General features: G+C 43.4%; 1 protein-coding gene across 1 annotated transcript in view; it reads left to right on the top strand.

The window, feature by feature from the left end:
- The window catches only part of LOC127393336 (rho GTPase-activating protein 32-like), a 102,734-nt gene that overhangs the window by 30,963 nt on the left and 56,632 nt on the right, over positions 1-15,139 (top strand). Inside the window, exon 3 of the mRNA XM_051638304.1 lies at positions 14,877-14,968. Within this exon, the coding sequence (XP_051494264.1) occupies positions 14,877-14,968 (92 nt within the window). The remainder of the gene's footprint in view (positions 1-14,876; positions 14,969-15,139) is intronic.

The following is a 15,139-nucleotide window of genomic DNA, read 5'->3' as shown; positions in this document are numbered from 1 at the left end:
TTTTACTGTTTGCAGTATGTTTTTGCTGGTAAGTGGGTATTTTTTCCTTCTCTCCACCTAGCCAGCAGTTCATCCTAGTGGTGCCTGTTGGAAAGCCCTGTCTGTTCTCATCAGGGTTATTCAGCCAGCAGTGCCTGCTCCCAGCCCCTGGAGCCAGGAGGCTTGTGTAAATCACTGTTTGACACGGTGCTGTCTGTAACCTCAAGGTGTGTCTCAGGAATGCGAGTCTAATTCAGTGTCTCCACCTGTAACACAAGTTAGCTGCTGTTCCTCATTTGTTACTGTTGTTTTTTTTCCATTGCTGATTTGCAGTGAAGGAAAGTTCACCTGTTCTGCCTTGATGCTTTCCCTCTTCTCAACAAGGCAGTTGTGCCCATGGTCAGTGTTCAGAGTTCAGCTCTCACTGCAAACTACACGTGTGCATGACGTGCCAACTGTGAATTCGCTTTTTAGACCATGTCCTCTTGCACAGCCCAGTGCCAGCAACATAAAAACTGAACAGTCCACGTGGCTTTAAAAAAAGATATTTAGAGGATGATAAACACATGCTGCACAATGATTTTGTATGATGAAGCAAAGGGCTACATGTAAAGCTACTGAACCTGTATTTATAACAACTTAGATTTGTGCTTTCAGTGTTGCTTTGACCTCATGGGCCTCTGAACACATTGTAGATGGGTAGGAAAACCTCACTTGCTCATGTTTCCTCTGTTGAGTGAATCAAATTTCCATTTTCAACCTCTGCCTTATGGCCAGTCAGAAGTTAATGTTTACAAGTCATTAATATTTACAAGCTGTAAATATTTACAGGACAGTGTTCAACACCATCTCTTTTTATTCTCTGTTTAACCAGTGCATCTCCTATATTCTATATTCTATCTCTTACCTGATAATTTAAAGCCTGATTGTTTTTTCCTTCCTCTTTTCCTTCGTTTTGCATTTTTAACAGCCTCTGGTTTAGCCTTTCTCCAGAGCATGCTCCTTGCATGGTGTGCAAGTTTCAGGTTTTATTTTGGGTTTGATTTTGGTTGCTGTTGCAGCCTCTGGGGAATGGAGAGGCTGCAGGGGCTTGGAGAAGTTGAACATAGCTGTGTAGTTCTCTACTCCATTGCTTCCCGTGGCAGCTGGAGACCCAACTGGCTGCAAGGCTTTGTCACTTGAAATGAATTTCACCTTCTGCAAGGTGAGCAATTGCTGAGACTAGCAACACTGTGGAGAGCCTGGGAAAATCTGACACAGTCAACAGACCAGTGATGCTCATTCATTTGTCTCTTAAACTTTGCCTTTGTACATGTTTTTTTACTTTGGGAAAAGGCCACTTACGTGTTCACAGTGAGAGGAACATACACAAGTCATCCCTGCTCTCCCTCCTCCCTGTTATCCACAATATATTTTGAAGTGCTTATTATTAATTTATATAAGTGCTTCATTTCCAGAGCTTTTTCCTAACAAGAAATAAACTGAAGGTCTTTCTAAATGTATGGAGGCTGAATGTCCTGTACTGTAAATATAAGGCTGAGCAGAAGCTATTTTAATATTCCTTTCATTGCCAGTTTATTCTGGGCATCTGAGTAGTTTTAGCCCTTTGTTTGATACTACTTTTATCATATTTTTTACATTTACTGTTTGTACTCTCACCTACTTTTCAAAACTGCTTGTTTCTTGTTTGTAGATTTGCAGACAGGTGAGTGATTCTGTATGAGACCTGGTTAATCTGGGTACTTCTGGTAGTTCTTGAAACTTCACAGTAGTTGTGAAATACCCTGTGCTGTAGGTGTTGAGAACCAGGCTGATGGAGATGCAACGCAAGATGGATAGACTTTACAGGAGTCAGATCAGACGACAGCTGCCTGAGTAGCCCTCAAGGACTGCTATATATTGTATTCCCTCCCCTGACTCATGTTCTGTATTTTTAGAATTTGGTCATATTAGAGACATTTTTTTTCTCACTGTCTCAGCCCCTGATTCCCACTGCGCCGCTGCCTGCTGGGTAACCTTCACACATGCTGGTTTTTCTTTCTTTGCTCCAGTTTGGAAAATGCAGTTGATGATATTGACTTTGTACAACACTCCAGAGTTCTAGGGATACAAAAAAAGCCATATTTGAGCCAAGTAATATCACAGTGTATGGATTTTCTAACATTTCTCTGAAATAGTAATGTGATTTTAATGGCAAGGAGCATCTTTTCCGTGCAGGATCCTGAGGAGTGCTCCATTTCTATGTTACAAAAAATTAAGTTGTGAAGAAGAGCCTTTATTCTTATTTCTCATACAAGCCTACAACCCAGCTGTCCCCAGACTGTTATTAACTTTAACATAAATGGCTATTCGTGCCTAATACTATGTTTACTTTCTGTTATTGACCATCTGACTTGCTCTCAGCACCTCGTTATGAGTGCAGTAAGTTGCAGTCTTTTAAAAGCAGTGTGCTAACAGCCTCTGCCCCAGCAGGCTGGAGCTTACAGACACACATGCACACTCTAGCCCCGTTACCTTTCTTTTCCATTTGTCTTCATTTTGTGGGGAAGCAAGATTAAAACAAGCAAGTATGAAAACATTTGTGCACCCTGTTGAAGTTGTGCTGTCACAAAAGATACCACCTGAAGCTGCATTAACCTGACAGGTTCTGGAGATAACATGAATGTGCTCACTCCAAAGCCAGAAACAGGATTTCTTTTGTGTGTGTGTCTGGAAAACATCCTACAGTCTGCAGGGATTAATTTGTGAGTAGATCATGGCTGGAGGTGACCAGAGTTCCTCACCATGAGGAAATCAGCCTTTATTCTCCAGTGCACCTCTGAACCATGGCTTTTAGGATCTAATGAATGTCCATAAAGAGAGTAATGAGATGATAGTCATAGTATCCCCAAGTGCTGCTGGTTTATAACTAGCTAGGTAGAACTATATAACAGGTTAGCTAGAAAAGGTGTGATGCAGGAACCTCTAAATTACTGATTAGATACTGTTATGAATCCTTGAATTTGTCAAATGCATACATGAACAAGGAGGCAGGTAGGTGGCACTTGGTACATACTGCCTTTTTCCACTTCTGGTGGAATTTGCTTCGGAAAAATACAGACCTACAAACGTTTTAGAAAGGCATAGAGGTTAGATCCTGTCTTGGGAAGTCCCTGGAATAATCCTAGTTCTTATATCAGGTCAGATGAATTCTGAGATCTGTAGTGTTTCCAGCATTTGATACTAGATGAGGTAAAGTACCATGGCTTGTGAAGGTAATAAAGGCTTTTAATGAGACCTCAATATATCACTCTGTTAAATCTGGGACATGAGTGAGGAGAAAACTATTTTTAAATGCAATTTATAAAAGTGTGTAGAGATTAGTGGATTGTAAAGGTTTAAAGAAAGATTTCACTTTCCTTAGTGTGGGGTTTGTTTCTCATTCTTTGTACAGCACTTAGCTCAGGCCTGCCCCAGATCTTAATTGTGGCTTCTGCAAGAATAGATGCAAAAAATAGGAGTTTCTTTTTAAATTATTTTTGGTTGGTTGGTTTTCAATTCTTGGCCAGTTCACTGGGAACAGGCTTTAGCTATTTCTTCACCTCGGTGCTCCAGGACTTGGCTTCTGGCTCTAAATCTTGAGTAGTCGTGTTTTACAAATCACAGAATCAGAGAATCTTAGGGGTTGGAAGGGACCTGGAAAGATCCCCCAGCCCAACCCCCCTGCCAGAGCAGGATCACCCAGAGCACATCACACAGGAACGTGTCCAGGGGGGTTTGAATGTCTCCAGAGAAGGAGACTCCACAGCCTCTCTGGGCAGCCTGTCCCAGGGCTCTGTCACCCTGTCTCAGGGCTCTGTCACCCTCACAGCAAAGAAGTTCTTCCTGATATTCACATGGAACCTCCCATGCTCCAGTTTGCACCCATTGCCCCTTGTCCTATCACTGGACATCACTGAACAAAGCCTGGCTCTGTCCTCCTGACTCTGCCCTGAACGTGTTTGTGAACATGGATGAGGTCGCCCCTCAGTCTCCTCCAAGCTCAAGAGACCCAGCTCCCTCAGCCTTTCCTCATCAGATGTTCCACTCCCTTCATCATCTTTGTGGCTCTTAAATGCTGGGGAAGATGTTGCCTTGAAGTTTGGAAGTTGGTTTTGTGCTGCTGAAGCCTCTCAGGCTTTTGACTTGCCTGGGTCAGTGAGCTTTCTGGTGATCCCCCAGGAACTGGAGGCTTCCCTGCCCGGCACCCGGCAGCACTGCAGGGAGAGCTGCTGCAGCAAATGGGTCACAGGGCACCCTTTGTAACTGAGATAACCATGGGACAGAAATGGGATTTCAGGCAGTTTGGACCATCTCAGTGTTGGTACAAACATTCCATATGGTGCACCAGGCACTCACCAGGCTGTAATAATATTTTGATCCAAACAGCTCTGGTCTGGCATTGCACCAGTAACCTGTATTTCATTTTCCCTTCACATAACTTGTTTTCCTTGTTACTGCTGTATGAATCAAGTACATTTTCTCTCGTTAAGCTTTTGGCAAAGTCTGATATTGTTGTGTATGGTTCTTTCTGTCCCTCTCCCCCCTGGTTAGAGTAATTTCTGTTTCACAGGCTAACTCCCAGCATGAAGCTTGTCCCTGAGAATCTTTGAAAATTGGGACAATTGCTTAATTGGCACATTGGCTTCCATTTGGGTTTGCCAATTAAACGAGTTCAATTAAACCAGAATGGGTGCTGTATTTTTGGCAGTAAGTATTAATTTATAGCAATCGTTTAATTTTCATTGGTGATGCTGTGGAATGGTTCCTGCTTACTTTTACTTCCTTTGCAGTGAAGTCCTGCAGTACAGAGTTGATCCAGGAGGAAAACAATTACATTTTCTAAATTTCTCTTTTAAAAATCTATATATGTGCAGCAATTAGCAAAAAAGGAATTATTTGCTGAGCCTGGAGCAGTAAAGTTTGTTGTTTACTGGGGTTGCCAGGGGACAGAGGATTGACTGCAAAACCCAATGTTTTTGCAGGAATAGTCTTACTGCTTTGTTGTTCCAGACAAGTTTGTAACGGGGGCTGGAGGAGTTTGCTACCAGAGTTTTTTTCCATTGAGCAAGGCATGAAATGGTTTCTGACCCTAGAAACCAATGTGTCTCAGTTCACTTTCCTCAGCTAATGCAAGATCCCCCAGCATGTGGCTGTGACCTACTGGTGTGAGGATGTGTGGCCTCCTATGAGTGCTCATCAGAGCTGGTGTGCAGTTTCACACTGGAAATCACTGATTTTCTCTGTAACCCCAGCAGTTTAAGTGACTCCATGTTATCCACGTGGGACTGGATGTGGTCTTCTGTGGCTTCAAAGTACACCAGAATCCTCTGTTGCAGAAACCCACTTAAGAAGTTTCTGTGTTTCATTACTCCTTCCCACCTCCCATGCTCCAGAGGACTATCCCAGGGCAGTTACGGTGAGAGAGATTCTGGGATGAAGAGTAGGGAGGTGAATCACTGAGCTAATCCCATTAAAAAATAATCTCCCATAAGAAGTTCAGCTTTCCTCTTTCTTTTTAATCTGGATTGTTTCAGGGCCTTTTACTGCAGCCACTAAAACAGCTGCAACTGCAATGAGAGGAAGTAGCAGGGAGTAGCCTGGGGCTGAAGGATTGGGATGGGAGTTGAAAAAATGTTCAAGGCAGGGTATCATGAATCTGTCCTCAGGCTGACAGTGCTCCTGGTGCACCTTCTGCTTCAGAGAGTGTAAAAGAAGTTTTAGGGTCTGTGTGTTCTTGATTTGCTCTGTGGCTTGTACTGCAAGCAAATATTTTCACTTTGAATACACCTGAAGTTGCTCTTTGCTATGGTTGCAGGATCCAAAGTTTTAACTGCTGATTCTTGCTTTGTGGCACAGAGTTGTTCCCTGCATTTGTGTGTGGCTAACAGCTTGCTCTTGGTTTCTTGGTCTGAATAGGCAGACTGGGGTGCTTCAGTTGCATGGACATGTAGCAGTGTCTTCTTAATTGATGTTTTTGTTGTTGGATTTTTTTTTCCCCTCTGCATGTGTTTTTGTTTCTATCTCAGTTTCTGTTTGTTTGTTTTTTATTTTTATTGTTGGTTGCTTGTTTTTTTCCCCTCTTAAGTATTGATCTTTGGGGGAAAAAAACCAAATCTTTGTTTTTACCTGACAATTTTATGAGTGCAGAGAAGCATTCTTGGAAGGCAGAGTCTCTCCATGAGTTTCTGTTGAGTTGATGTACTGCTGATGTGAGGAGGAAGTTGTCATTCACCTTCCTGGTTTTGCTGACCAGTAGCATGGACAGACAGACCTTTCTGCAGCTCTTGCTGCAGACGTGTGTCCTCTCCTGAGCTCACCTGAGGGGTGTCAGGTCCTTGCTGGAGGGCACTGCCAGCTCAGCTTTGCCAGCACCAATGCCTGTGTCATCTCTCCTAACCTGGATCAGAGACCCAGCTCGTGGAGGTGGAAAGGGTTTTGAAGAGTTGGTCAGGATGCAGCTGGGAGGGAATCCTGCCCAGTTATGGTGACCAGCAGCTGGAGGTGGCTTTGGTGGCTCAGCCAGAACAGGGGGTGTGATCCCAGGCAAAGCTTTCCCAGGTGATCCTTGAACAACATTAATGGACTGACCCTTTTGTTCTGTTGTTCAGAAGTTTGTGGACAGCTTATGGTATAAATTGCATGTTACAAGAAGCCACATTCTTCACATCACTGTTAATATAAGGGGTTGGAAAATGAATGTTTCATGTGGCATTTCTGTATTTTCTGCCATTGGAAACAGCTCTTTCTGTAAACAAAAGCTGAGGCCAGGTTGGCTCTGTGTGCATAAATATAAATTCATTTAACTCTGCTGACTCAGATATTGGGGCTAAACCTCTGGGTGCTGTTTTTTCCACCTTCCCAGTCTGTCTTCTATTGCTCTGGGAAAATTCTTCAGTTTCTAATCTGATTTATACCTATAACATAACATTGTTGTTTGCATAATCACTGAACCTGGCCAGGGGATTTTACCAGAGTGGTATTTGCTAGTTTCAGGCTGAATTAATCTCTGTAGTTTTTTATGTGACCAGAATTTGATTTCTACTGTAACAATCCAAAGCCCCACATGTCCTTTTATAACTAAGCCATGATTAGGACCCCCTCCTTCCTCTGGGAGACAATAGACTATAGAAATTGTGCATCAAACAGGGTCTGGGATTTTGGGGTGGGTTTGTATTTTTGTGTTGTTTTTTTTTTTTTAGGCACCAAGGAACTGGAATCAAAGTATTGTGCTCATTGGATGTTCTTTTTTCTGTGGCTTTTTTTGAAAAATTAATTTGTAGGCTGGACGAAGAAGGACTCTAACCCTGGCTGCCTTTCCCACGCATATTGTATGTGGGATTTTTGTTCTTGCAGAAAGTGCATTCCTTAGGCAGTATCTATTATGGGAGGCTGTGCTCTGTGTGGCTGGGGTCTTTGGGGATGGTAATCAGGCAATCTCACTGCTGCTTCCCTATAGCAATGCCAAATCCAGACTGAAAGCTGTCAGGTAGTTACCATGCTGATGCTGTCCTCAGGAGCTAACCATTCCATCTTGCTTGGTGCATCTGTCTGGGTCTCTAAACCAAATGATAGCTATGAAAGGAACAGTTTGGCTGGAAATTACCACCATCCTTCAGGTGCATTTGATTCATCTGCAAAGAATCAGTGCAAGTCCATGCATCAGCTGGCTGCACATGAACCAGCAGGGTGCCCAGGTGGCCAAGAAGGCCAATGCCATCCTGGCTGGCATCAGGAACAGTGTGGCCAGCAGGAGTAACGAGGTGATTGTGCCCCTGTTCTGGGTACTGGTGAGGCCACACCTCGAGTGCTCTGTGCAGTTCTGGGCCCCTCACTGCAGGATGTCAAGTTGCTGGAGTGTGTCCAGGGGAGCTACCAAGCTGGTGAAAGGTCTGGAAAACCAGTCCTGTGAGGAGAGGCTGAGGGAACTGGGGTTGTTTACTTTGAAGAAGAGGAGGCTGAGGGGAGACCTCATTGCTCTGTACAACTACCTGAAAGGAGGTTGTAGGGAGGTGGGAGTTCGGCTCTTCTCCCAAGTGAATAATGACAGGACCAGAGGAAATGGCCTGAAGCTGCACCAGGGGAGGTTTAGACTGGATATTAGAAATAATTTCTTTACCTTAAGAGTGGTTGGACAGTGGAACAGGCTGCCCAAGGAGGTGGTGGAGTCACCATCCCTGGAAGTGTTGAAAATAAATGTAGATGTGGTGCTTAGGGACTTGATTTAAACACTGAATGGGTAAATTAGGTTATGGTTGGTGGATTTAGGTTATGGTTGGACTTGATGATCTTCAAGGTCCTTTCTAACCAGGATGATTCTGTGATCTCCTCAAGCCTCACTCAGGAAACCTTGTCATGACACAAAATCAGCCTGCTTTCCAGAGGGGAGTTTTGGTCACAGTGACAATAATACTGCCAAGGTAGGTTCACACAGCTGCCAAGCTCTGGGTCTCAGCTTCCACTTCCCAAATGAGTTGTTTTGCATATGAACTGGAGATGGCTTTACCCAGACATCTGCCAGCTAGTGAGCAGTACTTGAAAACACAGTAGGTGAATAGTTAAGAATTTATTCTTTGTTCTTTCCAGGCTGATCTTTTAAACTTATAGCAAATGGATGCCCTGGACTAGCTCCTCTCTAATGCTAAGTCCCAGGAATGAGAGGTTCCCCTTAATTTGCCAGCTCATGGCAATGCTTGAAAGTTTTGTATTGTTTTTTTTTTTAAATTTTGTTTTCTTTTTTCCCTCCTTTGGAAGGGAAAAGCTGGGAGTAGAAAAAACACATCCTGTGTGGTCTTTTGAAAGAGAAGAATTCACTGTTAACCATGCCATGCAGTAAGTACTGGCTAGAACAATTCAGCATTGACAGGGAATGTGCAAAATGGAACTCAAGTGCTACACTCAAAAGATGATACATATTAAAGTATCTTCTTTATTGAGTGCAGATTTCTTAGACATGGGGTAACAAATGTGCACAGCCAGTATACAGAGTTTATCTACTGGAAGCACTTTTCCCCCTGACTTTTCTCTGTTACAATTCTCATTTACTGTGGGATTTTAAAGGCTTCTCTAAGTGGGGAACTGTTTCCCCACACTCCAAACTGGAAGTTAAATTAAAAAGTCAGTACTACCTGTAGTTACTGCAGCTGTTCTGGCCTTGGGCTGTGCCTGCCCAGGAGCCAGTCAGTCCTTTGGCACCTCAGAAAGAACTGGGCTTGTATCTTTGAAACGAGGGTGAAGAAATTTGCACTAGCTGAGGAGCTAAGTGATGAGTTACTTGGGTTTTTTTAAATGAAGCTTTTAAAAGGTTAACTTCCTCATTCTGAAAAACATTTTGTGCCTCTCTGTTGGATCTCCAAGCTGTCTCCTTGTAGCTCGGATTGCTGTTCTCAGGCCATGCTAGACCCTTGCACTCTCCAAGGTAAAATCTGTCCAATGCCACCTTCTGCAAACAGAGCTGTGTACACGGGCCTCTTGGGCAGGAGAGCAGGAGCTTGTCCTTGCTCTGCAGCTTTGAACACCCTGCAGGTGCTAATGAGACGTGCCAGTGCTGCGCTCTGCTGAGCAGGCTGTGAATAGCACAGATTAATTGTCCTGAAGATGGTCAGTTGGGAAATGCAGGGTTGGAGGATGGGTATTTATTTTTATCTTTGACTTCTTCTGGAGAGCTGCTGTGGTATAATGAGCAGATATTTCTGTTTAAGTTGAGATTGTCACACCTGGGTTCCTAAACCTGATGCAATGGCTTCTGCGTTTTGAATGTGTCCGAATATTTTAAGCAGCCCTGTGAAATGGAGCTGAAATGTGTAAAAGTGACACAAACATCCTGGATGAAAATACTTAGGAAGCTCACTGGCATCCACTAAGGGATCGATGGGAAGTGGTGGCATGATGAGCTTGGCAAATACTTGCATTTTCATCATATTGCTGTGGTTCCTCAGGCATTTTTTGATGAATATTGTATCTTCATCAATTACTGTGCATTTCTTCCATTCAGACAGGTGACCCAGCTGCAGCCTTCCTGTGCTCAGGTACATTTTAATCCTTTTAGGGATAGTGCTTGGATAGATCAATGCTGTGGAATGGGGACCTTTCCTTTGGAGCTCTTGGTCGTAGCTCAGATGTGGTGACTTCCGGTGTAGTGAAAGCAGTTTTCCTTTGCTTCATGATTGATCACTTGTGGAGAACCAGGATAGTTGTTACAATATATGAAGTAAGAGCAGAGAGAGCTTTTCTTTCCCTGGAGTGCGTTAGTGGCTGTGGAGGATGAAGCTGAGATGAACCATATTTCTTCTTTCATTGTGCTTCAGGCTGACTCTGGAGCAGTAATTGGTAAAAGCAGGATGGTGCTAATGGAGCCACCAGCTTTTACCTCGTAGTGATCAGGGGTTTTCTGTAGGACAGTTGCTTTTTAACATTGCAAGGAAGTTGATGCCGAGCCAGTGTTGTGCAGGTGGTTGGTACCAGGATTTGGAATAGATGTTGGTGTCCTTGTGCATGGACATGGAATAGATGTTGGTGTCCTTGAGCATTAAACACCCACCTCAGATGTCAGATTCTGTCAACTGACCAGGTCAACCTCTCACTTAAGACTATTACTCATCACAGAGTAATGACACTTTCTGAAACAAGATTTCTGTGTCCTGCTGTTTTTCAGTAAAGAAACTTTTTTGGAAAGCTTGGGGAGGTTTTGTGATGGTGTTTGTGGGTTTTTCCCCCTTTCCTCTTCTGCCTCCCCCTCCAAGAAAATTGAGGAGAAATGAAGATGATGTAAAGGAAGGACTGTCATGGAAACCAAAGAGCATTTTGAATCAGCTCTGCCATTTTTAGAAACAAGGCCATTTGCTGAAGGGATCCAGAGCAATCTGGTCTCTCCAAACAGGTTTTGGTGAGAGACTGATTGCAGGATGCATAAATGCTGCTGCTGCCTGTGTAGTAGTTATTCTTGCTTTGTGTGAACCTTGGATTAAGGGCAAACTTTGGCTTTCAGAATCCTGCTTGAGTTCAGTAGTGAAGGTACGTGCTGACCTGTCAAGTCTTGTGGTGTATCCATGTCTGTATATGGGACCTCCTCAGAGGGTTTACAGTAGTACTGTGGAAAGCCAGTTTGCCACTTAGGGGATTACTGGAGCTTGGTGGGATTCACCATTTCTTCTCGTGCATCCCACTGTAAGTCTGTGGCAGGAGGAGGACAGCTCTGGGGTTTGCACTGGTTCAGTATTCTCCCCTGCTGAGGATACCAAGGTGGAAACTTTCTCACATCGTGTTCACTGGACTGTTTTCTTCAGTTCTATTGTGTAGTTTCAGATTGTGTTATGTTGCTGGATGTGAGTGAGACAGGTTGACATGTTTTCTGATGAATGCAGTGAGACTTTTAATGAGAAAATCCTTTCATATTAAGCTAGATATAAATTATTTATGAATAAGGTTTTGTGGGCTGGAGAGCACAAAGCTGAAGGTTTCCAAATCATGTCTATAAAGACAACAAATTTCAAACTTAGCTGCTTAGAGCTCCACACCTGGACTTGTGAGAGCTCTTAGATTCCCAGGGAGATAAGCAGCAACACTTGAAAATGGCACAAGTGGTGGAACTGCTTCAGGAGTCCTCCTGATACCAGAAAGCAACTGGCTGTGCTGGTTTAAAAATGGAATGACCATCAGGGAGTGGGACAGACAGGCAGATGTTCTCCCAGAATTAGGGCAACATTTTAGTGGGATCCACCTGCCTGGCAATCAGTGTAGGTGTCTGTTATAAAATACTGAAATTCTCAGATATTTTCCCAACTGCTACTGCTCCAAATGCAGGGGACACTGGTGGTGCTGCTCAAAAGCCTTCAGTGGAAATGTAAGAAGTCTGAGGGTCCTGATGAAGTCAATAGACTGCATTTGAGATGGAGTCCTAATTTGTTTACCTACTTTTGGACCAAAGCAGATTGATGGAGGAGTGACATTAAGCTGTGAAAATTGGACTAAATAATTTGCATAAACAGATTTGCCAGGCAATTACTAGGTTTCCACAGAACAGCAATGCATAGACAATAGGGAAGTGAGAAGAACTGATGATGCTAGCTAGCTAAGATTCAGATGTAAAGAATTCAACTGTTTCAAAATTATTTTTGTAATTAAATTACTGTGACACAAAGCATAAAAGATGACAAATCTCATTTGGAGTGTTTTGTGAGGAGGGTAATTTTGCATGCCAGGTTTTGGATCAAAACAGGTACTAGTGCTGAATGAAGTAGGCTTTGGTGTAGCTGTGTCTCTGGTTTAAATGGAAAGTAGTTGCTGGGTTTTTTTTCAGAAATATGGTTTCTAAAATGGCAATAAGTTTCTTTTCTGCTTATCTCTCTATTCACCAAGTTTTTCTTGTGTCAGAACCTCCTACTAAAGATTTCAGTTTGCACAAGATCACCATTCTGCCCTTTTTCCTCAACTGTGGCACTTAAAAGAACTTGTTATTCTGCAGCAGAGTCCAGGGAGCTCAGTTCTGTTTGGAAAAGCAACAGAAGTTAATGTCTCTATTGCATCTCATTGTAGTCCATTTAAATGGATACTTTCTGTCAGAAATGGGAGAGACTGATAACTTATTCCAGCACAATGTGGGTATAACTGGGAAAAAGAGGATAATAGAACTTACTCAAAGAGAGGTGCTGGCATTTATGTCTCCTGGAGGTGTGAGTTTTGCCTACGCTGCTTTGAGTCAGATCCAGGATAGTCTCTACCCACTGCTGCAAACTGGCTTGAAGCCCACATTTTTCTGTCACATTTGTTTATCCATTTTTACATCCCACCAGCTTCTACTGCTGATGGAGAAGTAATTTTTCTTCCTACAGAAATTCTGTTCCTTAGAAAATGAAGGCAAGCTCATCCAGCTTTGCCTACAAGCAGCTTACAGGAGTGGCACATTCATTACTGTAATTAGTTATTTTCTTATGTAAAAGACCTGTAAGGTTTATTCAATTGATGATCCTCTAAATGTTAAAATTTACAGTGAGACTCTCAAGTGTCCTATTGTATACTAAAGTAATGGTGTGCCTAGTAGCAGTCAGTCAGCCAAGGATAGGTTTATTTAAGGATATAAATATTGTCCCTGTTTTTCTGCAGTGAGTGGGTGTGCATGTTCTGTGCAGCTGTGGCACGATGGAGTGAAAGCACTGCTGGTGTGCAGGGCTGTGAAAGGCACAACTGGGACAGTGACTGTCCTGGCTTCAGATTCTCTCAGTGATGTTGAAAGGGGAGGGCTCACTCATAGTAGCTGCAGCATCCCTTTTCCAAGGGCAGTGCTGGCCACATGCTCTGCTCAAGTGGTCCATGAGCCTCAGGGATGTTGGTTGGACACAGGAAGGTGTCTGTGGTGTTTGTCTGCATCTGAGCCAGGAGAAACAGATACCCTGCAAGTGTTGCTTTTGTCCTCATCTTGTCTGAAGTAGGCGAACCAGACCCAAAGTGCCTGTTTATCTCTGGTGACTGTAAAAGTAGCCTGAGGTAGATAACACAGTTGTAGCTGAGAACCTCCTGCTTGTCTAGAGCTGAGTGGGATGAATCATTCCCTCTAGCTCTGTTCCTCTTGGTTAATGAATATGGGCTTGCTGAATGGTTTTGACTTTTTTATTGCAGCTCTTTGTAATGTGGTGAAGCAGATGTAAATTTGACCCATGACAAGCTAAAATGAGAGCTTCAGGGAGTGGCATGAGAAAGATTCCCTCATGGTTTGTCCCATTTGTGGGCTGCTAGCTGGAATTGTCATTGTCTGACTCCAAAGTTTCAGGGCTGAGGATCAAGGTGTTCCTGTATTTTGCAGTGCTGCCTACAGCTGCATTCCATCACGTGTAGCACCTTTGGGACTGGTTGTCTCTGTTCAGAGATCCTTTGGTGGGCCAGCTTGGAAGCATTGGTACTGATCTTCTGGATCAGGGAACTCATCTGTTTACTCCTGTCATCAGAAAAGGGGTTTGATGTAATACTTTTTTGGTCCAGGCCTTTGAGAGGGGGAACACTGAAGTGCCTCACTGCCTCTTGCTTGAGCATTCACTGTTTTGGACGTTATGCAGAAAAAAAAGCTCCTTCAACTGATCTTACCCACATCACTAATGAGCTGTCTCTGGCCAGCATTGGGGACCGTGTTTTTCTCCTTCTCCTCTGTCAAGTGTTTGCTTATCTTCCTGTTTGATCACTGCTCCCTTTGGAAAAGCCTCACCTAAAACCCCTCATTCTTCTGGAGCATAGGGCCTGGTACAGCACAGCAAGAGAAGCTGGTGCTGATGGTGGATGCCATCCCAGCAGAGCTCACAGCTTATGGAAAAGCAGCTGGAGGAGGGAGAGGATGGGAAAGCATGACAGACAGATTAAAAGAGGGAGTTTGGAGTTCTGGCCTCACCAAATAAAATAAAATCATTTTAGTGATTAAGGAATTTTAATATGCTCATGCACTCACACCAGTAGCTTCAAACATTAACTTGATTTTCCACTATTTGAGCTATCCAGCTGCTTCTGGTGCCTCTGTCTGAATCCAAGTGCACAGATGTTTGGAAAATCAGATACTTAGTGAGGGGTGTAAGTATGGAGTTAGGAATGATTATTAGACTCCTACCTCTGAAAACCTCTTCTTGAGAAACCAGAAGTAGTGATGAAAAATTACTGGATCTCCCTGTTACTGCTCAGAATTAACAAGGCTCTGTGATGTGGTTCAGGAAGACCTCATGTACTAGGTCTGAACCCCGAGGTTCAGTTTTCCTTGTTAAAAAGTACAGCTTCTAGCACATGTGAGATTTGGGTTGTGTTCATACATGTAAAAATATACAGGCTACTGCTTAGCAGGCAGAGGTCCATAATGTGCAGTCAAATTTGAAGCTGTTTTGCTTTTTCTTTCCTCTTTTTTGCAGGCAAGAGGTGCAGATATCCCTGACATTCCAGGGGAGTTGCCTCTCCGGACCTGTGGCAGCACAGCAAGTATGAAAGTGAAGAATGTAAAAAAGTAAGAACAATGTTCTTTGATATTCCTGTCTTTGCTGGGCTTCCAGTGTTGCTATCCTGGGTTTTAGCTGTCGTGCTGCAATACAGCTGGGGCATTTGGCACCAATTTTCAATAGTGTCTTCATCTGAGCTACTAAGATGCATGTGAACAAAGTAAATCATAGCTGATGTA

Source organism: Apus apus, chromosome 22 (assembly GCF_020740795.1).
Source record: "Apus apus isolate bApuApu2 chromosome 22, bApuApu2.pri.cur, whole genome shotgun sequence".
In the NCBI taxonomy this organism is placed as follows: Eukaryota; Metazoa; Chordata; class Aves; order Apodiformes; family Apodidae; genus Apus; species Apus apus.
Note: the sequence above shows the minus strand (reverse complement) of the source record. Positions and strands in the feature narration are given on the sequence as shown.